The 26,648-nt window shown below is 40.8% G+C and overlaps 1 protein-coding gene across 1 annotated transcript in view; it reads left to right on the top strand.

The window, feature by feature from the left end:
* Positions 1 to 340: 340 nt before the first annotated feature.
* HHAT (hedgehog acyltransferase) overlaps positions 341 to 26,648 on the top strand; it is a gene marked incomplete at its 3' end in the record, with an annotated part of 146,915 nt that continues 120,607 nt past the window's right edge. The window contains exons 1-7 of the mRNA XM_082302942.1: positions 341 to 443; positions 1,816 to 1,883; positions 3,086 to 3,199; positions 3,808 to 4,002; positions 5,041 to 5,253; positions 7,822 to 7,993; positions 16,867 to 17,017. Coding sequence (XP_082159068.1) covers positions 350 to 443; positions 1,816 to 1,883; positions 3,086 to 3,199; positions 3,808 to 4,002; positions 5,041 to 5,253; positions 7,822 to 7,993; positions 16,867 to 17,017 — 1,007 coding nt within the window. The 5' untranslated portion in view covers positions 341 to 349. The remainder of the gene's footprint in view (positions 444 to 1,815; positions 1,884 to 3,085; positions 3,200 to 3,807; positions 4,003 to 5,040; positions 5,254 to 7,821; positions 7,994 to 16,866; positions 17,018 to 26,648) is intronic.

The raw sequence follows: 26,648 nt of genomic DNA, 5'->3' as shown, positions 1-26,648 counted from the left end.
GCGCCTCCTCTCCCCTCCTACTGTCCCGGATCGGCTAGAGCTGCCGGGATCCGGCCCTGGTTCTGTCCCGAGGGTCCGCCAGCCGTGGGCCGTGGACCCTCGGCTCTGCAGCCGGTGCCCTTGGAGCCGGGGCGTCTGCAGCCGGCGCGGCCGGGCATGGCTCGCTTGCCCTCCCGGCAGCTGCGGGCGGAGTGGGGCCGCCTCCCAGCCCGGTAACGCGGGGTTCTGGAGCCGCGGTGCCCGTGCCGGGTGTCCCGCTGCTGGGTGCCTGTCTGCCCTCCGCCGGGAGACCGCTCCTGTTCTCTCTTTCCCCGCAGGGAGGCGGCCGGCGGGAGCAGCTCCCGTGCCGATGCTGCTGCCGGCCTGGGAAATGTGCCTCTACGGGCTCCTCACCGTGGGCTCCCACCTCTACGCTTTCTACGAAGCGCACCAAGTGTCTCGAAGTAAGTGTGCGACGTGGGCGGGCTCGCTCGGGCACAGCTTCCCGCCCGTGGCTGGCTAGGCTGTTCGGTGTGAGTTCTGCTCTCTGGGTTGGTTTCTACTGTGTTCCTCTGCGAGGAGCCCCTTTGTTCTTCCCAGCTGCCAACCTGCCCTATGCGAGGAAGCAGTAGGCAGATGCCACCTGGGCAGAGAGCTTTATCCCACGGCTTTTTTGCTTTTGAGTGCTGGGAAGACCCATGGTAACGGTGTCCTCGGATGTGGCTGTTAGGGAAAAGATGAGGGAGACCTCTGAAGCTCAGCTATGCAGATAGGGAAGACTCAGGAAAGCTGGGTTTGAATTGTCTTGTTTTTCCTGTCTAGTCACGTGCAGCTCCTTGCAGGTGGGTGGTTCAGAAGCAGCTGTGCTTTCCGATGGTACTTGCCAGGGTCTGGACCTGGAGTGGCCCTAGCAAGTGGGTGTTCCCTGCCTGGAGCTCTGGGGCTCCGGCGCCGAGTCCAGGGCTGAGAGCAATGGTTGGGTTGTCTGTAGAGCTTTGTGGTCAGTTTGTTTCCAAGCACCTATCTCTGCCTTGTGTAACCTCTTGGTAGCTGCTGTGGTGGCTTGGTTTGGAGCTGTGGAGCTATGTAGTGCAGAGCAAGGGTGGGATTTTAAAGAAATTAAGTACAATTTGTGGATGAACAGAAGCTGTGTTATAGCGCATTGTTATTTAAATGGAAAAAAAAGTTGTATTATAAAAGTATAACAAGCTGGAGAGGCTTGGCAGGGAATACATATTGGATCTTGTTAGGCTTTAATCAGCAAGATTCTACATTAATGACTCTACCTGGCTCTTGAAAGAGCTCAAGGGAAGAACAGAAGTGCCAGGAAGGTATTTGCAGAGCAATGGAAGGAGTGCTGTGTAACTGGGTAACAGGGCTGTGCACCCATGCATACATCAAGTCTTCTGCAGAAGTGGCAAAATGTGGTGGCAACGGGCTCTAGAGGCAGCTTCTCTGAGCAGCTTTTCACTGTTTTGGCTGTATTGGGCTCTCTGGGTCTGTGTTCCCCTTCTGCTCTGGTGGGAGAAACCAGGCAGTTCTGAAAAAAGGCAAGTGAGGATTAGTGCAGGTCTTGTGTGGTGAAAGGTGGGTCACTGCTACTGTCCCTGTTGCAAGTGGGAATCAAAACACAGGTTCTGGGAAATTGCTTTGCCATTGCTGTGGTGCAGAGCTGTGGCACAGTTGGGGCCCTCACCTAGTGAGCAGTGACATGGTGGCTTGCTCTTCCCTGGATTTGGGTATCCTCACTGTTGGAGACCACATGAGAATGTGTTGCTCCTGACTCTTTGTGCTCTGGCTGCTGCGTCCTTATCAAAAGTTTGCTCTTCCCTGCAGAGTATGAAGCTGCAATGGACAGAAGGTTTGGGCTGGACCCAGGGACTCTCTTTCGGGGGCTAAAAAAGGTAGGAGAGGCGACAGTGTCTTGTTTTCTGGCAATAATGTGAATATTGTGCATCAATGCCCTTTGCACACCCAAGCTTCTGATTTGGCTTCAGAAGTTTATAGTAACATGCAGATTTAGATATTTGTGGTTGATTTTAGTCTGACGTTTCTGATGAGGAAGAGAGAATAGCTGTGTGTGTCTAGATCTAAGAATCATAACCAAAGTTTTGTTCCTTTTCTTGATCCCTGGCTTAAGTGTTTATCCTTTGCTATGTCACTTGATAATCCTCTATTTTACTGTTTGACTTTAAAACTCTGATCAACCTTGACACTTTCTGCAGCCTTTCCCCCCTTTTTCTTGTCACTGGGTGATTTGGATAATACTTAATGTCAATGAACATGTTTTTCTCTTGGTTGTCCTGTTGTACAGCATTGAGGAGAACAGATTTTTGAGGTGTAAGGTCTTAAGAAAACATCGTTGGTGTAAGAAAAAAAAAAAAGGCAACAAAACTAGTAGTCCTCTATCCCAAACCAAAAAACACATCCCCACCTCCCCTTGCATGCATTTTTTCAAAAGGATGTGAGGTTGAAAGCAAATAATGCAACTAATCTTGAGGATTCCTTACACAAAACTAGGAATGCATGTCTGCAGAAGTGTTTTGGTGTTTGGCCTGCCATGGCTGCTGGTAATGGACCTTTGATACATACTTTCTAGAAAGCCCTAAGGCAGTTGAGATGAACTTCTGGTGAGGCTCTACAGCAGACACAGGGTTACCAGCTGATCCTTCTTACCTAATTTAGATAAAAATCTCATGCCACAGGTAACTCAAGCTGACCTAACTCCATCTGATTGCAACTGGGCTTTGTTGAAATGGGGAGCTCAACTTCTCTTCCCGCAAAGCACCTTTCCACTGAAGTTTAGTTGTCCAAGGCAGAGCAGAGTTGCTCTCTGAATCCCTCAGGAGAGGTGGTGCTTGCTCAGCTTCAGCACCAGTGTGATGCTTAGAAGGCACACCATCTAAAGCTCTGTTTTCCTGAACTCTGACCCATTGGAAGTGAAAATGGTGCTGAGTTCACTGTAAGTGATCCAACTGGATTGCTGAAATGATGTTCCTGAGATGTGGGAGTTCTGTTGGGTAACACACAGCTGGCATATTACAGAGGTATTCCCTTGTCCCTTATGGCCAGATAGACATAGTGACCAGTTCCCTTCATGCCACAGGACCCCATGGACTTTGAGTGGAGCTACTGGATTGAATGGGGAAGGGAGCATATACTGTGGCTTCTGGCTGGTCACCTGCTGGTATCACAAGTGTCCAGGCTCTTGGTGGAGAAGGTATGTAGGGATTTTCTTCGTGGTAGGGAGTTTCTGATGGGTTTGTTTACTGTGGACATGAGAAGCTTTGCAGTGAGACCACTGAGTGTAGTAAATCCCATTCTGTGGTGTGGATTGTGTGTGGGGGTTGGTTGCCTTAATGTTTGGAGATTTCAGCCTCCAACCTCTAAAAGCTTCTGCCTTGTTGTGAGCCATTAAACAGCATTGTTTGACTTGTACACATAACAAGGGTGCAGTTATTTCTTTCTGAGGAAAGTATGTAAAGTGATGGCTGCTTGGTTTTTGACATGATTGCTAAATGATTACATGATTGTAGGAAATGATCTGTGTGTGGTGTCCCACCTGCTGGTTGGGGGAAGGAAAGGAAGAAGTTATGTTCTCTCTTAAATTAGGGGGGCTCTGGTTTTCATGTGATGCTGCTACAGAAGCACCTTCCCTTTCACCTTTAGGGATGCAGTTGGGTTTTTGTGTGTTTTCATGTGTGTTCCTAATCTTGTTGACTGTATTTGTCTCTACTGTAGAACGTGTCTAGGCAGCACAGGTATTGAGTGCCTTTTTTCTTTAGCAATTATTTAATTAAAGATTGTTAACTTTTCTTTTTCTGACAGTATAAACCATGGTGCTTGATGGTTTATGGAATGACTGCCTGCTGGTTGTTACTGGGAGTCAAGGGCTTTGCTGTCATTTTGTTACATGCGGCTATTTCCTTTGCTGTGGCTCAGTTTCAGCTGTCACTCCTGACATGGTTGTGCTCCCTTATCCTGCTGTCCACTTTACGCATACCAGCTGTGGAAGAAACCAAGGTAATGTGAGAAGGACTAGTTAAGTATCAAATTAATTGTGGTGGTGGTTGTCTGTAATGGCATTTAAGGTGCTGGGTTTTGGGTTTGTATCCAGGAGTTACTTAGTTAAGCCTGCCTGTACTTATTGGTGACTGTGACTTCTGCAGGGAGGGAGACTTTCTCCAACACTTTGATTTGTACCAAATGAGTTACTTGCATCAATCAGCTGTAAGCAAGCTCAGTTTTGCTCTTTGGTGGCTTTTTCTGGGTAGTACAGATTTGGAAAAGCTGTTGCCCAGTTGTGAGGAAATGTCCTGTTGTATTTCGTTGGACCAATGGGAAAAACTGGACATTTGTTGTAAGGGTTGTTGCTCTGATGTTCGGGGAGGGGGGGATGGAATGAGTGTATAGAATCTCTTCATGTGGTATGGTCAGTTTTGTGCTTTGCTCTCAAAAGGAAAGGGCCCACTGCAATATAAATTGTCAGTCAGCCAAGCTGCATTTGCTGATGTTTCCGAGTACTTTGTGGTAATAGGTTTTTGTTGTTGGCAACAAGGTGTGATACCAAGTGTCAAAAGGTCAGTACAGGCTCAGTAACGTTTTTTTAAGTCTTAAGCTTTCTCAGGAGTGACTGATTCTCTTCAGATCTAGCTTCAGCCCTAGTAGTCCCTTTGCTATCAATTGTGTTGCTAGCTGGTTTGAATATTGTATTACTGGACTGAATCTGAGGTGGATGTTTCGTTTCTGTAAGAAAAGCTCTCCTGCTGTCCTAGTTCTTCACAGCCTAACATGTTTCTGAAATCAAGCTCTTTCTGAAAGTCTGAAAGTTGTCTCTATGCTGGCTGCAGTAGCTCTGGAGGGCCTTTCTCCATCAAAAGCCAGTGCTTGTTGATGTGTTTAGTGCTGTTCACTTTATATTCTCATTCCCACTGCTGTTGGCTTTAGTTTCGTCCTGCTGCTACTGACCCCAAAAGTTAGGATGTGAGTAGACACTGCTGTCTTGCCATAGAGAAAACACAACATTGCACCGTCATGAACTGGCTTTGTTTTGTCTTGCAGAGAAAGTGGTACGACACTGAAAATGAGTATTATCTGCTGCTCTTCACTGTGTCTGTCCGCTGCCTCTTCTGCACTAGCTTCAGCCTGGAGTACTGCTGGCATGCACCTACCCAGAAGTCATCCCACTCATTCCCCTGGATGCTGGCATACGTGTTTTATTATCCTACATTCCACAATGGACCCCTTGTGAATTTTGATGAATTCAGTAAGCAGGTAACAGTGGTTGTTGGTCGAGTGTCTAAAGCTGTCTTCCACATAATTATGAAATAATCAAATAATACTATAGGAATGTGACAATTTTGAGTGTATCATTAGGAATTTTGCAATGTCCTGGATATCAACTTTTAAGACAAACCTGTCTCCCCAAGTTCTTCTGCTTCACAGGGTGTTCTTGTCTGACGTCTGGTTCATCCCTTCAATCAGGGAGCCAGTGACATGCTTTGTTACATTTGGAGAGTGTTCATAATTTTAGTGTGCAGCTACTGGACTGGATTTTTGTTTTCTTCTTCATCAGGTGGAATAAAGTAATGTTTTCAGCATAAGCTTGCTATTAACTCTGAAACAGATTTCAGGGTCACAGGAATTTGCTGGGAATTTCTGAAAACTCAAGGTTTCCCCTCACGTGGATATGAAAACAGCTGATGACTTACTATGAGCCCTTTGCTTCAACTGAGCAGTGCGTTTAATGTATAAGACCTACCTGAATGCTTTTCTTAGTCCCTTGCAGGCTTCTTTTCAAGCCTGCTTTTTGCATGGTGGGAAAAGTCCATGTTTTCATCCTTTGTTGCTTTCCCTATTTCCTTGCACGCTTGAGTAAGAAGTGGTATCACAACCTGTTATGTCTGTAGCTAAAATTTTTGTGTCAAAATGGGTTAGTGAACATTTCAAACCATAAAATGTCTTTCTCTTTATGTGTAGAAGCCTAGGGACTGCTTCCTTCTGTTTGTATTTGGGGATTATCTCTTGAAGCCAAAGCAAATACTGGGGTTTATGAAAGTGAAGCTAGATTCTGGTGGACCCTTGAGTGAAAAGTCCTATGCTCATTTGTTTTCACTTGATTTGGAAGATGCAAGGCTGTATGTTGTTATCTTGGGCTGGATATTGTGGGAAAAGTCTGCATAGACTTGCATAGAAACTGAGGTAATGTTTTTTATTAATTATTTTGTAGCTTCTGAAGTATATTAGATTCCACCTAGATCCTTGTACCCTAGAAGAGGCACAGTTGTGTTTTCTTTCCAAGGACTGTTTCAGAAGATCTATGAGATTCCAAGCTGAAAGCAGCTTGGGGATAGCTGGTAGGAAAAACTGGGGGGCCTTGCTTTGAAATTTATCACCTGATATGGCTCAGCAAAGACCTGTACAAAGAACACATGTATTCTTGGTGTAAAAGGAAAAGGAAGAATGAGAATGATATGCCTGTATTTGCAGAAAGTTCTCCTTAAATACATACAGATTGTGGTTAAATCCCTGAAGAAGATTGAACAAACTGGACAACCTTAATGTATTTCTTGTTGGTGTTTGCTGCAGGTCATTGTGAGAGCTCTTTCCTGAGCAGAAGGTATTACCTTGGCAGGTGAGGTCGGAAAAGGGTTTCAAAGGTTGCAGTGCCCAGCAGTTGATTCAAAATGTACTATGCAGAGAGAGTATTTATTGGAAGAGACCACTCTCAGAACCTCTTAACTGAAGCTGAGACTGGGATGAGGGTTCCTGCTGAGCACACTGGGAAGCAAAAATTCTGGAGCTGGAGGCAGTGAAACTGCTGCATGGCCCAAAGAGTGTAATACCAGTTCTGACAATTGGCATCCACTGCCAGGCAAAAATGAGACACTGAGCCTGTCACTGGCCTTGTTGAATTTCTGTGTTGAAACAAGGCCTGGCAGTTCTAGACATGGGTTTGAAGGCCTGTTGTGCAAATCACTGTGATAAAATGGTAATCTCCAAGCTTTCATCTAGCTGATGCAAAGGAACCCTCCAAATGAGTGTCCATGTTAGCTGTACAGTGCTTGGGATTGAGGGCCTGTGCAGATGAGTTGGTTGCTTCTCTTGTATGTGCACTTTTGGTGGCCAGGTAGAGACTGGAGAAGGAAATGTTTCACACAGTAATAGATGTATGACACATGACTGAATTTTTAGGCAATCCTATGTTTCTGGTTTTTGATTCTATTCTCTTTTATTGCAGAAAGGTGGTGCAATAATAATATGCCAATGTGTTTACTGCAGTTAGCAGTGTAAGAGTTTGGAGCCTCTTGAGAAGCCTGTCAACTGCAAACTTTGCCTTATCTGTTATTTAAACTTGCACTTCCATTTGCTTGGCACATCATGTAGGTCTTGCTGACTTTGGCAATGCTGTGGGAGAAAAATAAAGAACTGTCGTCAAGTAATTGAGTCTCTGCAGTTGATTGAAGTTGGAGGTATTTTAAGAGTAAGCAGTCATTATTCCTGTGTTCAGAAGGGCTGCTGCTTCGAAAACCTTCATCACTCTAGTTCCTTTAATCTTTTTAGATTATTTCCAGAGGTCAAGTTGCAGGAATTAGTCTCATGTCTGGATTCTGTTCAGGTTAACAACACTTGGCCTTTTTTACAACAGTTTGGTGCAGCGTGGGTTCACATTTGGCTTCTTGTTGGTTTCTACTGCTTACTGAGATTGAGAATGCAGAGACCAGTCTCCCTCAAGAGTGTGTCAGGAATTTCCAAATGGTGTAGTAAAAAGTTCTCAGGATGAGTATTTTGAGTAAAATGGTCAGTTTTGTGCCAGGTAACCTCTTTGGATTTCTTCTTTAGATGAGGAGACAAGAAGCTTTCAGTGTGAAGACCAATCTCAGCATCTTAATTGTGGGCATAATTCGTATTTTCTTTTGGTGGTGCCTGGCTGAGCTGATGATTCACCTCATGTATATCCATGCTCTCTACAGTAGTGCTCTGCCTTTGGAATCTGCATCTTACTGGGCCTTGGGTGAGTATAGAAACAACAGCAGAAATCTTTCTTCTTCCCCCACTTCAAGAACCCCAGTCTCTTTTATGTCCATTTGTAGGTATGTAAATGTAACACATTATAGCCAGCTGCTGTCAGAAGGGTGATCTACAGACTCATAATATAACATGTAGATTCTCCATAAGCTTAGTTGAACTTACTGAGTGCTTCCTAAATTAAAAAATATTCGGTACTTTTTCCAGTCTAGGGTATGTCTCTAAACTTTGTTCTAAAGTGATTCTTCCCTTCAAGTCATAGAAGTGGACACTTCAAGGAGTTTATTTAGTGTGGGGATGGAGGAGGGCAGATGTTAAGAATTATTTTTGATCTCCTTCTGACTGATTTTTGTTTTTGTATTCACATTAAAAAGTAAAAGGACAGAACTTGTGCAAATAGTAGAGGGAAGGACTTGCAGATAAGGTAACCTGAAAGTAGTAGTCAGTGCCTCTCAGTTCTGTTTTCCTGCTTGGCTTCCCCCACTTCTGCCCTCCTCCCAGCTCCCTGGTATTTCATTAAAATGCCCAACTGTGAGGAAAAAGAGTGCTGAAAATTGCAGCATAAATCAGCAAGAGCTTTAGGTGGTGTATGTGGTTGATTTGATTCCTGCCCCCCCTTCCCAGCTGTATCACCAGGTAGGAGGGAAAAAAGCAAAGAAACCCCAGACCTTAAAACTGGGTTCTGAAAAAGCCTTGGTGATTCTTGACTTGCGGGAGGTGTCTCTCACACCAGGGATTGGCACACCCTCTGGGACGGGCTGTCCTGCACTTGCTGGAGCTCGCCTGTGTCGCCACAGTGCGTGTGTGTTGGAGGGCACTGTTGGACTGCATTGGACTCTGGTCAGCAGAGGGCAATGTGTGCACTCTCTGTGTACCCCTATGTGCACACGTACACACCTGATACATGTTTTAGTATATCATTTTTATACCTAAAATGGGCAAGGGCAGATGGAGAGCAAGAAAGGGAGAGGTTTGCCTCAGTGGTTTGCTGTTCGTTCCACTGCTCACTCAGTCACTGTTCAGAAAGGGGATTCTAGTTTTCATTTTCTGTTCTGAATGTCAATTCATTGATGAGTTGCATCTGTTAGCTCCTAGTGCTTGTGTGTGTTACAAAATTCTGGCCACTTGATAATGCGGGGAAGGCTACAGAATTAGGGATGAAATATTCTAGCTGTGGTGCTACTGGTGGATTCCTCCCTCCCTTCAAGACTACCAGTGTTGATTTTTTAGGGTGGGGAGAGAGTTACTTCATGGACAGCGGCTAAGTTGTCTGTGTATTTATTTGATGAAATGAAGTGTGTTATCCTAAGAATTAAAATGCGTTTTGAACAGAGGGTTAGAAAAGGTGAAAATGCTTCAACACAACAGGAGATGAAAGCCAGTGTCAGAGTAAGTTTGGACTTTAAAGATGCCTGATTTCAAGTCAAATGATTGTAGTTTAACAAGTTGCCTGTGGAGACCCTGCCTTTAGGAGAGATGTACTCAAAATATAACCCTTCTCTCACTGAGCTTTGTCTTTGTGGTAATGTAGGCAGGTGTTTAAAATATACTATATATATGAGATTTTTGAGCTAGAAATTGGTCACTTCATGTTTTCTCTGCAGGTTTTATCACAATGATTATATAGGTTTCCTTAGACTCAAATCAGTGATAGGCCACTGTTGTGACTTGCTTTAGGGAGCCACCAATATATGAGTATGGGTACTGGTAATAATTTGCTGTTAAGTCTTACTGGACCCTTATGGATCTTACCATGCTTCTACACTAGTTCCTGTACAGAGCCAAGCACTCCCCTCTGTTACTTTGCATGCTGTGTTATTGGGACTAATTTAATCAGATAACTGAGTATTGAGACCAAGGAAGCAGCTTGCTGTTGACTCAGGAGGATTAGCCATGGTATGTAAGCCTTTCTGCACTGATGGGGTTTGTTCATTTTGGGTTTCCTGTTTAACTACAGTAGCTTCAAACCAGCATGGAACATTTATTTACACTGTGATGCCTGGCTGCCCTCATAGCCTGGTAAACTTAAGGGAAGGGCTGTGAGGCTGTTCTGCTGTCATCTCTAGTTAGGGAACTTGTATCTGCTACTTCATGCTTTTTTCTGGGATAACTTTAAACAATGGGCAGTAAATGCCAGCAGCACACATAAAGACAACACTGCTGTGAGATTTTGCTCTCAGCATCTGAGGACAATGTCGGTCTCCTCCTCCTGAGTGTGAAGCTACAGTGTGTTCTGCATCACTGTGTGGTGCTCCTGTAAGGTGAGGCAACAAGGAAATAAAAAAATACTCCAAAACTAAACCTTGACTGAGTTTCAATACTTGTTAAAAAATGCTGGTATGTAACAGTGTCATTTATGGCCATGTAAAGTAGAAATTCTAAAGTGACCTAAACTAACATTGCTAAGGGCACATAGGTATAAAATTTAAAAAATAGTACCTGGGAGAATGTTTCCCAGCAGCAAGAGAAGTATTTTCTCTTGTGTGGATGGAATCAGAGGTAAATGAGTTTCTAGAAGCAGCAACATATACCAAGTGGTGCAATATAGCTTTTCAGTAACCAAGTACTAGGCCCCACATCCAGAAGAGAATGGGGAGTATGATGGACTGCATCCAACTCTGTCTGTTTGCTGTATATGTATGGCCCTTCAGTTTGTGGAAAGGGTGTTAATGTGTGAATGCAAGAATTAATTTAAAGATGTCAGCTGTGCAATCACAAAACTGTTATTTATTGGTCCCAGGAAGCCATTGTTTGGAGAATGTGACCATTTTCCAGAATTTACAAATCATTGTCTGTGTGCACAAATGTTTGTGTCTGTGGATAGTTAGCTATTGACATACTGAGCAATATCAGGGCATTTGTGCTTTTTTAATGATGACAATCAAATGCAGTGTTTATAGCAATTCCATGGATTTGTGTTAGTGCTGCATCTCATTCTGGTAGCATCAGTCAGATTGAAAGAATTGGGTGCTTTCAGAATTAATGACACAGCAGGAAGACCCGTATTCCATGTTAATGGAAACCATGGTAGTTCGTTCTTCTCAGATTTTAATGTTAATTGGGAATAATTTTCTGCCTTTAGATTTTGCTCTGTGAAATGTAGATTTGCAGGCACCAAGAATAAAGACCACTATGAGTTCCAATAATCCAGTACCCTGATGAACTGCAGCATGCCTGAAAAATACCTACACGTGCCAGATCAGAGGTTCATCTGTTCTACTGAGTAATGTTTGGATATGGTATGTAATGAAGCAAGAGAAAAGAAATGAGTAAAGGAGAGGTAGATTGGTGATCCTTTTCAATGTCTGTTCTTCAAGCTTCTGCAGCTGAATGACAAATTCACTGACATGTAGTAATGGGGAGCTTAATAGCAATGGTTGAAAGAGCTTAAGTTGGAACAAGTGATTTTTTTTCTTTCTTTACTGTGACAACGTAGACTGTCAGTGGTAAAATCCACTCTGCTGAGGTACATTCTATTGTACAGAAACTGAAATGTATGTTGCTAGGTCATTTTTGTGTTAAGTCTGAGTCTGAAAATGCAGATGTTGAAAGAAGCACTGCCTGTATTTCCCTTACGAAGCTTCACATTTTTCCTGGTGGTTCAGCACTGTCTGCTTACCTCTGCTCATCTGGGCAGAGCTTCGTGTGCATCTGGCAAGGTACAGGGAATGATGAAAGACAGAACTGTGTATGAAAATATATTGTTGAATATAATTGTTGCTCTGGATTAATCTAGATCTCAATCGATCCTGTAGTTGTGAAAGTATCTTTTACTAGGAATCTTTGTCAGAGGTGTGTGATGTATAGACATACATCTGAGATGTACACACACAATGTTGTGAATTCTCTATGGCTTTAATGTATTGGTCATAACCGTGTGCTGTCTTCTTGTTCTAGTGAAGCATGCACAAGGTAGCGTCAATTAACAGTATCACTGTTTTAATTATTAACTAGGCTCTCTCTGCTCCTTCAAAAGTGTATTTTTGTATGAGTGGTATCTAAGTCAATCTAGAATATGATCCGTTCAAAGGTGGAGCCATGTGGTTTAGTCTGTAGTTGCTGATCCCATGTTTTAATTTGTTAGAAGAAGAAATGTTATGTATGTTCTTCTTTGACAGTGAGACCTACAGAGTAGTCTATGTAAATTGCATGTAGGGTGCTGCTTTTGATGTATTTGCAGGTTTTTCTGATAAACCCACAGATAGGAAATAGATTTCTGAGTTCATTTTCAGAAGCATGCAGTGTTTTGCTATTGAAATCGGGGTATCTGTTCATCTAAGTGGTAATGAAATACTAAGAGGAGACAGATTTTTTCCGTCCTGCAAAATAATGATAAGGAGAAACTGATGAAATACTTGGCATTTTGAGGTCTGTTTTGTAAACTGGAAATATAAACATGAATCAGAAAACTCAGATTTTTTTTTTTCTCTAAAATATTAAGTTGTTCCCTGCTTTGTAGAAAGAAGTGTTCATGCATCTAATTTTTCTAATCTTTCCTGTAGGCTGAACTTCCGAGATAGTATTGCCAATTAACCTACTCCTATGACTACTTTTCTTTTTACTCATGTGTGTTGTGACTTAACCCCAGCTAGAAACTGAACACCACACAGCTGCCCACTCCTTTTCTTTTCTTGGAGAGGTGGGAAGAGAATTGGAAGAATAAAACTGAGAATTTATAGATTGACATAAAGACAGTTTAAAAGGTAAAGCAAAAGCCACATGTGCAAGCAAAGCAAAACAAGGAATTAATTCCCTACTTCTCTGGGCAGGCAGCCCTAGAAAAGCGGGGCTCCTTCATGTACAATGGTTGCTTAGGAAGACAAATGCCATCACTCTGAACATCCCCCCTTTCTTATTCCCCTAGCTTTATATGGTAAGTGTGAGCATATGGTATGGGATATCCCTTGGGTCAGTTGGGATCAGATGTCCTGGCTGTGTCTCCTCCAAGCTCCTTGTGCACCCTCAGCCTTCTCACTGGTGGGGGGTGAGGAGCAGAAAAGGCCTTGACTCTCTAAACTGTGTAGTAACAAAAATATCCCTGTGTTTTCATCAACACTTTTCAGCACAGATCCACTGGCTGTGTGAAGAAAATGAACTCTATCCCAGTAAAAAATAGTGCAATGTGATAACTTTTGGTTTATTTAGAGAGCTTTTTCATGCAAGTAACTACTGTTGAACACAGTGCTTACAGTAGATGTTTTCATATAATGGTTTGGGTTGAAAGGAACCTTAAAGATCGTCTAATTCCAACCCCTTTGCCATGGGGGTTCCTTCTACTAGGCCAGGTTTCTCAAAGTCCTTGGGAGTATTCATGGTAGGTGTCTTTAAAGCATGTGTGTGCTTGAAAAGCCTTCTGGTTTCCTTTAACTTGGAAGACCTGTCTGTGCCTTGACTGAGAGTTCCTTGATGGCTCTGTTTAGTCTTGTTTAAGTAATTTCACTTTGGGACCTTTATGTCCATTCAGCTTTGTCTAAAAATAAGCACTTAGCCTCCAGGAGAAACACTGTGGGACTTTCCTGCCACTACTCCACCCACATAAGGATATTCCTTGCTTCTTGTGTGCTGCTGAAAGGCTGGGATATTTTGAACTTGACAATATGGCCCCAAATTCTGAGCTGTTATAAATGTCTGCTTCCTATTAGACTTCTGCCATGTGTCAGTAGCCCTTTTGACATGTGACTTCATCTTTATCTCTGTTTTCTAGTGCAACCTATCCTGGTACTTGACAGAAACAAGCATCTACAGTCATTAATGCCATAGGGTAAATGTAGCTGAAAAAAGGGTAAAGTTGTGATGTTGTGCTCATAATGAAATTGCCCCCTAAGTTACAGTTGACCATGACTTTTGGTGATGGCTTAAGGACAGAGAAATGGCAAGTGTGATTTGCAATAGCTGGATGCAAATGTTTTGTTGCTTGCTTATGAAAATATTCTATTTGTTGACTTCTGTCAAAAAAATACCAGGCAGAATTTTGAGAATAAGTAGACTAAAACTAAATCTTGTGAATATTCCAGTTTGTAGTTATTTTTGTTTCAAAGCTCTATGAAACTTAGGAAATGCAGTTTTGCAGTAAACTTAAGGTTAAGGAAAGCATTTGAAAGTCTGTAAATACATTCTTAAAGCATAGGAAAGCTTAGAATTTTTTGAGGATTGGAAGATGATAAAGCAAAAATACCAGCTTCTATGAAAGTAAATTGCTTTAGTCTGGGACTTCAAACAGCTTAACTGTTGAAATGCATGGGATTAAGATTGGGTACTTTAACTTGATATTTTATCCCTTAACACATTCTGTTAAAAAAAACCAACAAAACCCCAAAAAAACCAAACCAACAAACCTTGACTTTGAATCCTTTGAATTAATTTATTCTGGAGAAAAGATAGAATCTTTGCAGTACTTCTTCCTCTTAGGTGTGTTATAATACACATTTGATATGGCTTGTTTCCAATTTAAAATAATGCTTGTGTGTAAAAATTATGTGATATTGTTAATGAATTTAATTGTTTAATTCGTATTTTTAAATCAGGTGATGCAGTGTGCTTCTGGCTGCTTTGTGCTAGAATGGAGCAAATGCAAAGCAGCTGGAATGTCCCAGGTATGCAAGAAGGTTTAAAGCCTGTGCCTGTTGCCAATACAGCCCAGCTATTTCGTGGTGAATCTTGCCCTTAGTTTTCCCTTGAGTGGCCAGAACTCTCCTACTACTGGCAGGAGTTCAAGACCAGTGAGAACTTGATCTGTGTATTTTGACAGGGACCTTTGTGTTGCTATTTTTGTGAGTCTTGAAATTGCCATTCACAGAGTAGCTCCTGTGTGCCAGGTGTGACTGTGATGTGTGTGTTTAAGATGCCAGTGCTACTGAGCTGCCTGTTAGTTACAGTAATGACAGCCTAGACGTGTGTTATTGGAGGTGGTGAAAATGCCTTTTTTCCACAACTCGCATATTATGACTTTGTATCCGTGAACTCGATCTTTCATCATTGTATTTAAAATCAAATGTATTGATTTTTTGGGTCTCAGAGTGGAAGCCTGTTTCTAAATACCTTTCCATCAAGTACAGCCAAAGGATTTTGAATTTTACTAGTGCACAAACATCTGTGATCTTCATAATTGATTTGTGTGGGTGTCAGTGTTCAGCTCTCCAATGAAATTTATCAGAAAAGAAATGAGACACTGAATGAGAAGGGAATTAAAGCAGAAAGTTGGCTGTACAGATGATTTAGCAGTAATCTAATGTGGAGCTAATTGGCTAGTATCCAAATTGTGCTTCTGATTGTTTATTTTTCTCTGGGGAATAATGTTATTGAATACGGGATGCCTGCTTCCCTGAAGTAAAGTAACATAAGCTTCATGTCTCAGTATTTTGTTCTAACATCAATTTTTATCGTGTATGGCACAACTGTTTCTTATCATGTGCATGGATTATGATATTACAATGTAAAATATTGGATTGTCTTAGCAAAATATTGGCCATGTGTAGGCCAGCCAGAATTTTGCAATTTATGTTATTAGTACAAGAATTTCACTCTAGGTTGTTATACAGTAGATGAATTTTTAATGCTTAGCTTTTGGTTGTCATCCATAGTAATACTCATTAGTCAGCAGAATGCAATAGGGATGTTCCCCCCCTCCTCAAAAAAAGACAGGTTACTTAAATGTTCATGGAGTTGTACTGCTGCAGTCAGATTAAACACTTTGTCTCCAAGCAAAGTCTGCTGGAAGGCTTTAAAATTGGGCTGAATGTCTAAAGTCCTTCAGTCAAGTTCGGTGATATAACTGAGCGAAAGCAGAGCACTGGAATGGAAGGAGATGTAGCAATTGCATTTTATAGGGTTTTTTTCTCTATTGAAGTATAAAATTATAATTTTAGTTTCCCTTCTTTGTGGTGAGATTTTTCCGTGTGTCAGCTGTCAGATGGAAAAGTTCACCAAAGTCATTGGGTCCTTCAGGAGTGACCTCATCAGTTTCTGTAAAGGTGCTGGCCTCTGCTTTTTACTGTGTTTTTACTTATTGGTCAATACCACTTTGTTCAACAGAAAACATAGAATATTAGTTTGAATCATCTTCCTTTATAATGCATTCTAAGGTTGTTACTTGCATGAATAATAATAATGACAATATGTATGATTTTCATCTCAGATCTGTGTAAGATGCTGGAGTTTGTGTCATAACGTGAGGTTAAGCTGTGAGCGAGCACACTGCCAAAATTTCTGCTTTGGGAAAAAGGCAGCTAAAGGACCTTAAGGAGACCTTTGTGGGTTTAGAAACTGAAATATGCTTTAAGCACTATGCCAAGTGGAGTTCCAGTCTTCTATGCCTTGGATGCAGCAGAAGGGCATCTTGTAGGAGTATTTTCTGGGGACTCAAATAATCTGATGGGACATGGGATGTTTGTGGGGATGTCAGGATAAGGTGCAGTTATAACCATTGTTTATGGCTGTTCTGGAGTAACAAGTGTAGAGTGGTTGGTTGGGGTTTTTTTGCAAAGATAAATTTACTGTCCCTGTGGTAAATGTTCATTGCTTATATTGGTATATTCTGATTTTTAGCTCAATATAAGTCAGTTTTTATTTTTTCATAGCAGTCAACACCCACAGTCCAGAGATTTTTGAGAGTGGAACTACAGATGCATACTTGTGCCTTCATATTGGAATGATGGTACCATTTTGTGTGTGTGCCTAATGTCATAAATGTATGGACTTGTGTACTGTGGCTCTTGTAAAAGTAGATGTTGTGTATCCCATCAAGCAATGGTGCTTGCCCTAATTCTTGGAATAATTGCTTTTTGGAAGAAATTAGTATCAACAGCTTTTAAAAATATTGCAGGACTTGCTTAAGGTATGATTTCTTTTTTTTTCTTTTAGGTGGTCTGGCTTTAGCTCAAGTACTGTTCTTTTATGTGAAATACCTGGTTCTTTATGGTGTTCCTGCCCTCCTCCTTCGAATGGATGGACTCCAACCTCCAGCTCTGCCTTGCTGTGTGAGCCTGATGCACAGTTTCACTAACATGTGGAGGTTAGTCATTGTTGCTTTTCAGGCAGTTTGTTACTGATACATGGCATAAAAGTCACTAAGACCATGCACGTGTGTTCATGCTCACATACATGTTTGCTTTCCTGTCCTGTGCTTTTTCTCTCATCCCCATGATTCATCTTCAGTGCTTTTTAAATGAACTTCTACTTGATGATTACTTCTTTCACAGAAAGAGGGATAAGGGCAAGTACCCATTTCAGCATTTGCAGCCTTTTAATTACTAGAGTTAGATTCAGCCTAACTAGGTAATATAGCAATTATTTTTTCTAGTTATCTATCAGCTTGAAATCCTTCCAGAGATGGAAAAAAAAAAAAGGTTGATTAATCACATGAGGAAAGCTGTAGTTAGAATACTTTAACATGTAGAGTCATATGGTAGGGAAGTCCTGAAGGCATTAAAAGTACAATGAAAATGATACTTTTTTATAAAGTAGGATGGATTTCTGGATCTGCTTTGCTTTTAAGGAAGTTTCAGAACAATATTTCTTGAAAAATTTCTAAATTTTGAATCTTATGTTCGCTTTAAATCAGTGTTCACTGAAGTCTTTTCACCGAAAACTGTCTCCCAGGTGGATTCTGCCTAATGTTTAGCTTCTGTGTAAAAGGGAATTTACTTGACTTCTCTCCTCCCTTGTTTTTCTCTGCACTGTCCAATATTCCTTCAGGCTGTGGTATTCTCTGCCCCAGACTTCTAAAAACATTCCCCTAATGATTTAGACTGGTCAGTCTTTTAGTGCAGAGACTTCTCTCGTGTTGTGTTAGTGCAGAGCCTGTCAGAACAGTGCTTTACTCCATCTTGTCTCTGACTGCTTTGCAGTATGAATAAGGCTTTTAATTTCAGTCGTAAAAACAGCAGGCCTGCTGTTATCAGAGTTTTATTGGATGAGATTTTAATTTTGTTTTCAGCTTGAAGCTAGTTGTAACAAGAAGGCTTTAGAGTTCATAATAGTTGGCAAGTGTAGATCCAAAGTATTCAAAGAAATGCAGCAGGAGAAGAGTGCAGAAAACAGATGAATTATTAAAAGATATTTGAGCTACAAAGAACTGCTTTGGTTTAAATGCTCTTTCAGAGTTTGCACTGAACTTATGACCTACAGAGTTAATATAGAAATCTGTCATTTTTACCAGGCAGTCTCATGAGAACAGCATCTCTTGGCCTGCTGGCCCTTGTAGGCAGAGCTGCAAACCCTTTGTCAGTTCTTGTTGCAGGGCATCTGTGTATTGCACGGGAGGTGCCAAGTGAAAAGGAACTTCAGCACAACCACTAATGACACTGCTGTGCCAGGCAGTTTTAACAGGCCATGAAAAGGTACTCTGCACCTGCAAATGTGTGTGGTGTATCACAGTAAAAAAATTGGGCATTCCTTCAAGTATTCATACCTCTTGTATGAAAATTGAAACTAATATGTAAGTAGAAAACTTATTACTTCTGACAGTGAATGCTTGATATAAATTGAATAATTGGGCAAAAGGTAAATATCAGCACTTGACACTTTTTCATTCTATAAAGAAATAAGTTTTCTTACAGATTGAATTTGTTTGCTTTGAATGTGGAAAAAAGTCTGTTAATATATACCTGACTTAATTTCTTGCTCTCAAGGCTCTTTAGTAGTAGATTTTTCTGTAGCTGCTGTGTTATGGGTCATTCTCTGTTATCTAAGGAGCATTGTGAATGCCCTGAATTGTGGCGTCCTTATGCCTTTACAGTTAAACTCTTCAAACGCTCTACCCAGAGGCTTTGCAGTCTAATGTGGTGCATTGGTGTGTTGTATAGGAATGGTGTGTTAGAAGTAGGAATAGCCTTTGTTTCTGAACTGTAGGACTGAACAGGACAAAAACGTTAGCAAATTATGAGTTTAGCATAAAACAATTGAAAAAGGGTGAAAGTAAATGGCTCATGTTGTGAAGCCTTATTAACAATGACACTGTGTTTCCCTTAAGTTTTAAATGCATTTTGATAGTTTGTGGAAACACGTATTTTAACAGGAATGTTCTTGACAACTTTATCAGTGTCTAATTTAAATATCAATAATGCTATGTCTAGTTTTAAACTGGTAGAGTGAGATTTGTACCAGAGTGTTTTTATTAAATGGTAATCTGGTAAAGCTTTAAAGACCTCTTTAGGGCCAGGTTGGGGAATGGAGTGGGTTGGAATGATCCAGATGCCTTGGAGTTACGCCACTCTTACCTTCTGTCTGGCATCAGGGATACTGCTCAGAAAAAAGTGGTTGTCTATGCTTGGCTTACTCTTCCCCTTCTTGCTGGTATCCACTTGAGAATACTGTCAGAAACAGGGTATTATGTTGGCTGGACTTTCCAAGGCCCAGTATTATTATTTTTGTCTTGAAGCCTTTAGCAGTGCATGTTTTGAAGGACAGAAGGTAGCCCGGAGAGAGAGACAACACGAATGTCACAATGTAAGGAATGCAAATACGCTGCTAAGGAACCTTATACCACCACCTGGTGTCCTTTGAGCATAACAACAAAGCTTTTGATCTGACCCATCCAGATCCCTGTCACTTCTAGTCAGTACATGCTGACATAATTCACTGTGATACAGCATGTGGAAGAGCTTTCAGTCAGGAAGGTAAGAAAATACTACAGTGTGTCTGAAGTTGTCTGAAGTTTCTCTAGAGCTGAAAAGCAAAGCAGGTGTTAAACCAAATCAAGTATTCTGTCTCTCTGTTTATGGTACGAAACAATAAACCAAATTGTGTCCATCCAAACCTAAAAATAAAAGACTTTAATTAAAAAAGTTATCAAGCTATGGTAGGTTCTCCCTAATTCACATTTAATCAAGGCAATCGCTAGAGTCAAAAAATTATCAATCTTGTTTGCTGTCTCAAGACAAATACAGGTGTTGAATGTGTTACTGTGGTTTCATTATAGCGGGATATCATTAGCTTGCTAAATATGCAGCTGCATAGCTAATAAATACATTACAAAAGCATTGCTATTCAAAAGCTTTGTTATAGCTGTGAAAAGGTATCTCTGAGCTCCTGATTTCCAGAGAGGATAGCAGTTCAGTGGCACACCATCTTAGTTTTTAATGTCTGCTTTACCTTAAGCCATGAGGAATTAAAACTTAGTTTTTGTCACCAAGGCTAAAAGCAAGGTAATGAATTGTGGGAGAGAACCAATGTTGTTGGAAACTTATGCGTTGAAAGAATCAGTCAAGGCTGATGCTTGCCATACAACTTTTCATATGGGGGGATGAATTGTGTAGTGCAACTAGAAGAAGTTGTGTTACTACTGAAACTTGAAAATTGAAACTTGACTATGGAAAAATATCCTAGTGGAGGAGTAATGGTTTGGAAACTACAGAAATAAAAGATAGTACATAACTAAATCCTATGTCAATTTTAACATATTGGTAAATTATCTTGGCAGTGTATTCTACAGAGGAACTTGTCAGTTTGTAAATTAGGACAACAGTTAGCTGCTGTTCATGGAAAAAAATCATGCTTCCATTTTTGGTTGTTTTTTATACTGAGTGTGACTTGGTAACAAAAATGTTGGACATATTGGTTGGATATGTTTTGCCAGGCTGTGGGAACAGCATGACACAAAGTCTCCAGTTTTTTCTGGTCACAGATCTGAAATGTGCAGAAGCACAACACCTTGGTGATGTTCAGAGGGCTGGAGCACCTCTCCTATGCAGATGGTTTGAGAGAGTTGGGTTCAGCCTGGAGAAGTGAATGCTCCAGGGAGACCTCATTGCAGCCTTCCGGTACCTAAAGGGGGCTTATAAAAATGAGAGAGACACCTTTTTTGGAGGCAGATAGTGATAAGACAAGGGGAAGTGGTTTTAAAGTGAAAGAGGAGAGATTTAGAATAGATTCTAAGAAGCAATTCTTCAGTCAGACAGTGGTGAGGCATTGGAACATGTTACCCTGAGAAGTTTTGGATGCCCTGTCCCTGGAAGTGTTCAAGGCCAGGTTGGATGGAGTCCTGATCAACCTGCTCTAGTGAGAGTTGTCCCTACGTGTGTCAGGGACACTGAAACTAGATTATCATTAAAAGGCACCCAGACAGTTCTGTGATTTTGTGACTTCTTCTGTGTCTTTCCACCTTGAAGTCTTGTCATTCTCAAATATCCCAAGATGGTTTGCAGACAAGTGTGTTGGGGACAAATGGTGCTAAAACTTGATGCATGTTTAATATAGGTTAGTCACAGCAAGAGTAGAGGCTTTTTAAGAAGGTGGGCAGAAGTGGCATCTGAAAGGTAGATTTTCCCTGTAAACAGTATTTCATCTAGAATAAAGAAAATGGAGCTGAAGAAATGCTACCAGAGGAAATTAAAAAATGCAGTGATAAAGATCTGATCATTTTCAAATACCATGATTTAAGTTCTAGATTCCACTCTGTATTTAACACCCTGATTCTTGGCAAACAAGAGTGTGACATGAGGCAACCCCAATTTTCTTGCATGCTAAGGAGTGGACTAGGAGGGCTGTATTTTGCATGTACAGCCACACATGCTTCTATATGAACAAGTTAAATTAATGCCACAGATGTTTTAGTGACATCCAGAAATGGCATCTGGGTTATGATTTGCAAGAAATTGTCTGCAATTCAGTTTAGTTTACTGGCCTTGTTATTGCTAAAGATTATTTGCCTGACATGAAAAACCATGGTCTATGTGCAAGGTCTCAGTGAATTGTTTCATATTATGGATTAGAGTCTGCTGTGGGCTAATTACATTTTTGTCTATAATGATGCCATAAAAAATAAATCTACAGATGAAAATGTAAATTTATTTGCATTTGTTTCTTCCTCATCCTGGTACCTTTTACCTACTTTTACTGTTGTTCCTGAAACCGTCCTCCTTCTGGAAATAATTCCTTTTGTGCATCTATCAAAAAGGACTGTGCCAGGGTTTTTTTTCCCCCTTTGTTTTGGACTTTTTTGGGAAAAGACAAGTCTGATACTCATGTTAGGAGTGAGTGTGAGCACAAGAGATCACTGTGACCACATGCAATAATTCTGGAGTGATGACTAGTCTGCAAAAACCTACCCTCTTTTATTTCTGTCTTAAACTCTTGATAGTATTGTTTAATTGCCTATTAGTTTATGGTGAGGACTGGAATAGATTTTTAAGCAAGGAAAATGTACTTCCTGACCTGTAGAGGTAAAGTAATTACTTAAGTACATTTTCGCCTATGCTGCTTATTGTCTCAACCAGTTTGACACGTACTTTCTGTTCTTTGGGCTTCTGATTTTTTGTAGTGGAATAAATCATTTGGGAAATTAGCTTGTTAAATATATCAAGACAAGTAAGATGCTGAAAGGCTTTGTAAAATACCATTAAGGAAATTTAAATAAGATCAGAAGTGGAGTTTCTGTCAGTGCTTGACTTGGGAAGCTTGCCTCCTTACATTCCCAAATAGCCGATGTTTGGCACGAGTGAACACAAACATAATTGTGTGTAACAATAGCAACTGTAGCTGTGCTGCAGAGCCGTGTAGTCAGGATGAGATCCCTGCCTCTGGGCTCAGAATAACGTGCCTTTGCATGTTTAGTGGCTTGTGTTCTAACAAATGGTGAAAGGCTTGCTCTTTCTCTTCGGGTCTTGTAGTGCTCTTTTGTTGTGGTGTTTCTGGGTAGGCTGATGGATGGTCTGAAATTGGAGATAGCAGATTTTTCTCCCTAAATTTCTCCTTCTTATGAGTTTAGATCTCTGATTACATGTTAGTAGTAACAGCGAATTGCTGTCGTGCAACCTATCATTCGGAGGTAATTGTAGGGCAAAAAGGAAGGATGATAGGTTAAACTTATTTACATGGCAGGTATCCTCAGGAGCAGTTAAGTTACCAAACTTTGAAAAATTTGCATGAGGGACGGAGAAGCAGGCAGTGAAAAGAAACTCCACATCTCCATGGCAGATGGAAAGAGGGATTCAGCGTGAATTACCCAAAGCCTGGTAGAAACTTGAATGGCACAGCCAGATCTGTGGCTCACACCTGCTGCTTACATTGCTGTGGAAAGGGTTGCAGCAGCTGCTTTCCAAAGCTGTTGGAAGACCTCCTCTGAGGTTCTGTGCCTGGGGAGAGGGTCTGTCTGGGGATTAGATAGTAGGGTGCTGGACAAGCCTACTTGTACTATGACCAGAGAATCCCATTTTCAGTGCTATGGGTGGCCTACCAGTCAGCTTCAAGAGGATCAGGTATTATTTTCCATGTGACTTGTTTTGTATTTGTCCTATAGTTCTAGACAGCTACATTTTTGAAAGCACTGTATTCCGTGTTTGTGATGGGAAGCACATGAGCACATGATGAGCAGCTGGAACTGAGAGACAAGAAAAGGAAGGACATGCTTATGTGTATTTCCCTTTCCTCTAGAGTTTAGGATTGCCTCTTCTAGTATATTTCTAGCCTTTGATATTTTCAAAGAAAGAAGTTGTCCAGTATGTTGTAGACAGTGTAGAATAAAGGTCTTTTAATTACCTAGCTTCTCACTGGTTTTAGACTTAAAAAATGTTAATGCTGCAGCATTTCTATTTCAAAATCAAAAGGCATCTTTTCCCTACTTTGTTTTAGAGGTGATATCTTAAATATGAAAGAAGATTATTTGAAAGGATATTTGAACTAAATACAGTTATGCCCACAGTGTTGAAACAGCCTGGTGCTGATGAGTAAAGGAAAATTTTATTGAAAGTTGAGATTATTGCCAAAGTGTGCAGAAGCCCTTGTCTGCAGACTTTAACACGGTGAAGTCATAAGATTGTTTCTTGTCCTGTCCGTAAAAATGCACTGGATCAGATCCCAAATCAGTAGTAAAAATAACATGCACAAGACCAGTTATGTCATGGAAAGCTTGTGTGCTTGGAGAGGGTAGGTGATGTGCTTTAAAACACTTAAAGAATATTAAGTTTTCATTCTTGAGAAGATTTTTACATGGTCTTTGAGGATGCTGAGTGAGAGTCTTGGAAGGGAAAGTACTCTTCTTCCTTCTGTTGATGGGTAAAGTTGAATGTAAGGCAGGTGTCCCTGTATGTCCTTGCCCTCTACAGCTCCTGTGGTATTCCTAAGCAGGATGATTTGGTGGTAAATACACAGCTACTGTGTGGAGTGACAGCTGGAGTCAAGGGGAGTTCTCCTTAGAAAGGCTGTGGAGTTGTAAGTAACTTTTAAATATTGCATCTGCTTGCCAATATCTGAATACTTCAACTTCTTGCCTAAAACTTGGCTATTTGCAGAATTAGTGCATATTTTTAGTAGTGGAGTAACTTGTTTTAAAGTTGAAAAATAAGTCTCCCTGATTTACTGTATTTTTTGTTAACTGTGGTGATGCTTAAAGCTGAGTATTGATCTCTGATGTTTCCAGCTAGGATGTCACCTGAATATATGAAAGTTCTGGACTGTTTAGCCATTCTCTCACTGATGGAGACAAAAGATTTAACTGCTTCTGACGTCAGCTAAATTAGTGTATGCTGCAGTTACCTACTGTACAGTTCAATTTGCTGGTTGTATTAAAGCTTTGAAAGGCTCCTTAAATCTCTTCAATAGGGAGGAAAAAAACCCTGTTACTTTGGAGTGTAAAAAGAGTTGCAATAATAAGGCACCCTAATCATTCTCGGGTCTAAATTTCATAATTATTGGGAATTTATTTATGTAATGGCTGCATTGTTACTGTAATTTGAAATTGCTGGGATTTTTAACAAGCTAAGCCCACGTCCTGCTCTTCACCTGTGAAGCCCATTCTTCACTGTATTTGATATGAGCTCTGCGTGGATACAAACTATTACTGCTGCTCACATTTGGCAAGCAGCCCTCTGCCTGCTCACAACTACTGTAGAAAATGAGTAATGGCTGTTAATAAACTTGTTTGCTCTGTTTGCAGTGAGGATAGAGATCTCACAGTAATTGGACAATCATGCTGCGGTGCAGGAGTCTTACGTGACAAAGGCTGAGGGAGAACTTTCCCTATGGGAGTTTGCCACTAATGGGCGTTAGGTTTCATCCACTCTCCATGAGCTACCACAGGCTTTTGAAGAATTGGTGAAGGTATAAAATTAAAGTAATATTTCTTCTGAAGGGTTGTAGGAGAGATTAAGAGAATACAAATGAGACTTCTCTTTTTAGAAAAGTGTCTGCTGAGCCGTATCACCAAGATCCAATGATTGGATATGTGAGAAACAGAACAAATTTGTTATTTTAAAGCTTCCCAAGTAGACAGACTTGTGCGCTGTTTACATAAACACTGGCAATGGCTGATGCCTGCTGAATGTTCTGCTTCTCTTTCTGTCCAGGAGATTACAGGGGTGAGGAGGAGTCACTGCCTAGAATCATTAAAAATTTTCTCAGGCTTTCTGATATAAAAGTTTGGCATTTAAACTGAAATAAAACAACAAAACATGTTAGGTCATGGGTTCAATTTGTAGGCTGGAGACCACTAGCATTGTGTTTTTCTGTGGTCCTCAGAAGAGCTTTCTCCTTGTGGCTGTCTTATTGTAGGTTATTTTTACTATGTAGGTCTCCAGTCTGAGTTCCCAGCTGATAACTGAAACTGTAAAGATGAAGCTTTGAGACTTACTAATAGTTTCTACTTGGAGAGGAAAGTGTGTCTAACAAAATGCACACCAAAATTGGACTGTTATCTTGCATTATACAGACTGTCCAGAGTCAGTCCAGGTATATTTCTGCTTCCTGTCAAATCAGTGAGGGTTTTGTGCTGATTTTGATGGGGTCAGAACTTCACTGTGGATTTCCGTCATTCTTATGAGTACAGGAATCCCTAGCTTCTCCTTGTGATGCTATGCAGCAAATACTTCCCAAATGAAATGTTGATGGCTTTACCTTAAAGCCATCACACATTTACAGAGGACTCTTTCTGTGAAGTAAGGTGAATGTGCATTGGCCATATTGGTGCTGTAGAGCACTAACAGCACTCAGCAGGAACCTCTGTATGGAGGCCTCCAGCACAGGCAGCACACAGTGGCAGCTTTGGTTATTCTAATAATGGAAGAAACCAAACGGCAAGTTGGTGTGCTGCTGAATCATTCTAGGAAGAAACACAACAGAGATTCAAAGTGTTTTATCTAAGAATGAAGTGTTAAAATTCCAGGGTCCTTAAGCAATTGTCAGAGAATGATAAAGATATCTTCATGTATATACAAGTTCTGCTTATTATTGCTGTAACAAGAAATTGTTTGTCAAAGATATGATATGAAAGCATTTGACAGTCTTCATATTTTTTCTTTCAAATAGCATAGATTTTTATTTTTACTCTTAGCTGCATTTTTATATTGAATAAAAGCAAACTACTACTAATTTACTGCATTGCAGATGGTTAAAGTCAAAGCTTGCAAACAAAAGAGTCCATTGAAGCTTGAGATCTAGGCTTCTTAAGATCTTTATGTTTAAAAGAACACTGAATTCATTTAAACAGGAATTTTTATCATTGGATTGAGCTATGATTTTTTTTTTTGTTGTTGCATGGTAAGAATGGAGATGCATAGGAAATGATAGGATTTGCCAAATAATAGGAATGCCAAAAGAGCTCCATATATGCATTTGTTCCCAATTCCACTACCATATCAGTGGGCAGACTAAAATCTGTGTGTGGGTGGAATTCAGCAAGTGTCTTGCACAAATAGAAAGGCTGAGCTCAA

Source organism: Coloeus monedula (assembly GCF_965178545.1).
Source record: "Coloeus monedula genome assembly, chromosome: 2".
Taxonomy (NCBI): domain Eukaryota; kingdom Metazoa; phylum Chordata; class Aves; order Passeriformes; family Corvidae; genus Coloeus; species Coloeus monedula.
This window is presented reverse-complemented; position numbering and strand designations above follow the sequence as displayed.